General features: G+C 46.1%; 1 protein-coding gene across 3 annotated transcripts in view; it reads left to right on the top strand.

Moving 5' to 3' along the window:
• The window catches only part of ATP6V1E1 (ATPase, H+ transporting, lysosomal 31kDa, V1 subunit E1), a 75,056-nt gene that overhangs the window by 42,764 nt on the left and 27,893 nt on the right, over window positions 1-4,399 (top strand). For all 3 annotated transcript variants that reach the window (XM_015564222.1, XM_015564223.1, XM_006764132.2), the window contains one exon: window positions 1,059-1,168. In XM_015564222.1, coding sequence (XP_015419708.1) covers window positions 1,059-1,168 — 110 coding nt within the window. The remainder of the gene's footprint in view (window positions 1-1,058; window positions 1,169-4,399) is intronic.

Here is a 4,399-nt window from a genome sequence, read left to right as displayed (position 1 = left end):
CTGTGTGTGACAGGGTGCGGCGCCCCAACCTCCTGATTGGCCCTGCTCTGTGCATGACGGTACAGAGCCCCAACCCCCTGATTGGCCCTGCTCTGTGCATGACGGGGTGGCGCCGCAACCTCGTCATCGACCCTTCCTTGAGTGTGACAGAGGGTGGTGCCTCAACCCCCCAATCAGCCCTACCCTGAGCGTGACTGAGGGTGGAATCGCAACCTCCCGATCTCCCTGCTCTGTGCATGACAGGGGGCGGCGCCCCAACTCCCCAATCGGCCCTGCTCTGAACCCATCCAGGGGCTGCACCTAGAAATTGGGCCTGCCCTCTGCCACCTGGGAGCAGGCCTAAGCCAGCAAGTCGTTATCTCCCGAGGGGTCCCAGACTGCGAGAGGGCACAGGCCGGGCTGAGGGACCCCCCTGCCCCCCCAAGTGCACAATTTTTTGTGGACCGGGCCTCTAGTATATATATAAAGAGCCAAGGGCCATCACAACCGAATGGATGACTGAACAGGCTGATTGGGGCGATCAGGCTGGCATGGGGGTTAAGTGAGGGACAACCAAATGACTGAGCAGCAGGCTGCATGGGGCGACCAGGCCAGCAAGGGGGTTAGTGAGGGGCGAACAGGCTGGCAAGGGGGGTAGTTGGTGGTGACCAGGCCGGCAGGGGAGGGGCAGTTGGGGGCTGGCTGGCAGGGGAGCAGTTAGGTGTCGATCAGGCTAGCAGGGGAGTGGTTAGGGGGTGATCAGCCTGGCAGGCAGAAGCAGTTAGGGGCAATCAGGCAGGCAGGCAGGCGAGCGGTTGGGAGCCAGCAGTCCCAGACTGTGAGAGGGATGTCCGACTGCCGGTTCAGGCCTAAACCGACAGCCGGACATCCCCTGAGGAGTTCCGGATTGGAGAGGGTGCAGGCTGGGCTGAGGGAACCCCCACACACACACACACACACACCCCTGTGCACAAATTTCATGCAACGGACCTCTAGTTAATATATAAACAAAGGGATAGTCTCAAAACTGTCAGCGTTATGCCCTAGCTGGTTTTGCTCACGAACTAATTCCCTTGTAGGCAGAAGAAGAGTTCAACATTGAGAAAGGTCGTCTTGTGCAAACCCAAAGACTGAAGATTATGGAATACTATGAGAAGAAAGAAAAGCAGATAGAGCAGCAGAAAAAAATGTAAGTAAATCCTCGTCTCAGTATAAAACTAAAGAAGTTTTACAAAGATAGTGGGACAAGAGGACAGAGCAGATGCTTCAAAGTCAAGCAAGTATGGGTTCATGCCTTAAATGGATTACTTACTACTTATCTGACCTTGGGCAAGTTGCTTAACTTTTCCATGCTCATTTGTGATAATGAATTCTTCTAGAATTACTGAAAGATTAAACTGGAATAACAGATACGAAATTGCTTGCCACTTGGTAAGTACTTAATAAATATTTCTTTATCTTTGAAAATATGTTGGTAGAGGAGAAACAAGATGGCAGGGTAGGGGTACACACCTGTGCTTGCAGCCTCCCATAACCACATCAAAATTACAACTAAGCTGTAGCTGCTTTGGCTCAGTGGAAAGAACATCACCCTGTGGACTGAAGGTTCCCGGGTTCAAGTCCAGTCAAAGGCACATGCCTGCGTTGCGGGCTCAATCCCAGTAAGGGCTGTGTAGGAGGCAGCTGATCAATGATTCTCTCTCATCATTGACGTTTCTATCTCTCTCTCCTTCTCCCTTCCATTCTCAAATCAATAAAAAAAATATTACAATTAAAATACAGAGCAACCATCATTCAGAACTGCCTAAAATCGGGCTGATCGCAAGTCCTATAACTAGAAAAGTAAAAAAGAAAGCACATTGAGACTGGTAGGAAGGGCAGAGGTCCAGAACAGGCTGATCTGACACCCACGTGTGCCATAATTTTAATCAGGCGGCAGATTGTCTCTGCGGAGGCCGCCTGTCAGGAACAAGGGGTTCCAGCCCCACAGAGTCCCCTAGCCCAGGTTTCCAGAAGTGGAAAGAGAAGCCCCCGCAACTGCGGGCTGTAAAAACCAGTGGGGGTTGTGGCTGAATAAGACGGAGGCTGCTGGAGACCCAAATTTTCCTTTTAAATTGCCCAGGCACTCAACAAAACCAAGAGCTGGTTCTTTGAAAGGATAAACATGGTTGATGAACCTCTAACCAGGCTCACCAAGAAACAAAGAGAGAGGACCCAAATAAACACAATCAGAAATGAAAGAGGAGAAATAACAGTAGACCCCACAGAAATACAAAGGATTGTTAAAAAGTACTATGAACAACTCTACTCCAACAAACTAGACAACCTGGAGGAAATGGACATATTCCTAGAAAAATACAACCTTCCCAAACTCAATCAGGAAGAATCTAAAAATCTCAGTAGGCCAATAACTATGGAAGGAATTGAAGCAGTCATCTAAAAGCTTCCAGCAAACAAAAGCCCAGGGCCAGACAGATTCACGGGGGAGTTTTACCAAACATTCAAGGAAGAACTAAAACCTATCCTCCTCAGACTATTCCAAAAAATTCAAGAGGAAGGAACACTTCCCAGCTTATTCTATGAAGCCAGAATCACCCTCATACCAAAACCAGATAAAGACAACACAGTGAAAGAGAATTACAGGCCAATATCCCTCATGAACATCGATGCCAAAATCCTCAACAAAATTCTAGCAAATCGGATCCAGCAGTACATCAGAAAGATCATACACCATGACCAAGTAGGATTTATCCCAGGGATGCAAGGATGGTACAATATCCGCAAATCAATAAACATAATACATCACATAAACAAATTGAGAGATAAAAACCACATTGTCACATCAATTGATGCAGAATAAGCATTTTACAAAATCCAACACCCATTTTTGATAAAAACTCTCAGCAAGGTAGGAATAGAAGGATCATACCTCAACATAATAAAAACCATATATGACAAACCCCAGCCAACATCATAATCAATCGCAAAAATAAAACCATTTCCCCTAATAATAAGAACAAGACAGGGATGCCCCCTCTCACCACTCCTGTTCAACATAGCACTGGAAGTACTAGCCATTGCAATCAGACAAGAAGAAGAAATAAAAGGCATCCAAATTGGAAAAGAAGAAGTAAAACTGTCCTTATTTGCAGATAACATGATACTGTACATAGAGAACCCTAAAGACTCCATCAAAAAATTATTAGATTTAATAAATGAATTTGGCAATGTAGCAGGATACAAAATTAACACCAAGCTACTCTTAAAGGGCTTCAGTAATGAAGCAGCAGATTGAAAGGATCCAGGGACTTATGGGGAGGAACTAAATTGTCTGGCATCAGGATAACAACTGGCACAAGAACAGACATATGGACCAGTGGAACAGAACAGAGAACCCAGAAATCGACACAAGCCATTATGCACAATTAATATTTGACAAAGGAGGCAAGAGCATACAATGGAGTTAAGACAGTCTCTTCAATAAATGGTGTTGGGAAAATTGGACAGATACATGCAAAAAGATGAAACTAGACCACCAACTCACACCATACACATAAATAAACTCAAAATGGATAAAAGACTTAAACGTAAGATGGAAAACCATCAAAATACTAGAGGAATCCACAGGTAGCGAAATCGCAAACATATGCCAAAGAAATTCCTTCTCTGATACTGTTCCTAAGACAATGGAAACTAAAGAGAAACTAAACAAATGGGGACTTGCCCCTGTGAGGCTGAGACGGCCCCTGTGAGGCCGACACGGTCCCTGTGAGGCCGAGACTGTCTCTGAGAGGCCGAGACAGTCCCTGGGAGGCCAAGATGACCCCTGGGAGGCTGAGACGGTCCCTGTGAGGCCGAACACAGGGACACGTCGCGGATGGAAATAGCTACATTTTCCATGTGTATGACCCAGCAACAAAAACATACACCTATGAGGGATAAGGGCAGAGGGTGAGGTGGGACAGTGGGGGATAAGGGCAGAGGGTGGGGTGGGAACTGAGTGGCTAAACATTCCTGGGGAACTACAGAGATTAGTGACCAGATATTTAAAAGATGCCTACTACATCTTCATTTAACTCAATTATTTGGCCAGTACAAGTCAAATAGGTTTTGGAGAATGATAATGAAGTATCACAAACTTGCCAACCATGTTTGCAGAGGGAAAATTTTTACTGCAGGAAATCAGCACAGCTGATTTGGTAACTAGTGGTGCAGCTAATTATCAAGCAAATGCTCCCCCACCCCCAATTCTTAAAAAGAAATTAGAGGCAAGTTTCCTCCAAGATAAAAGAAGCCCTTCACTGTCACCTAGCAATTAATGTCAACTCTCCTTCTCAGTCAAGCATACTCCAAAAGTCCCTTAATTGCCGGATAGCCCATGGAGAGCTACACTGCTTTTTAACAACATTATGATAACTGG

This window comes from Myotis davidii, unplaced genomic scaffold (genome assembly GCF_000327345.1).
Source record: "Myotis davidii unplaced genomic scaffold, ASM32734v1 scaffold961, whole genome shotgun sequence".
Classification (NCBI taxonomy): domain Eukaryota; kingdom Metazoa; phylum Chordata; class Mammalia; order Chiroptera; family Vespertilionidae; genus Myotis; species Myotis davidii.
Note: the sequence above shows the minus strand (reverse complement) of the source record. Positions and strands in the feature narration are given on the sequence as shown.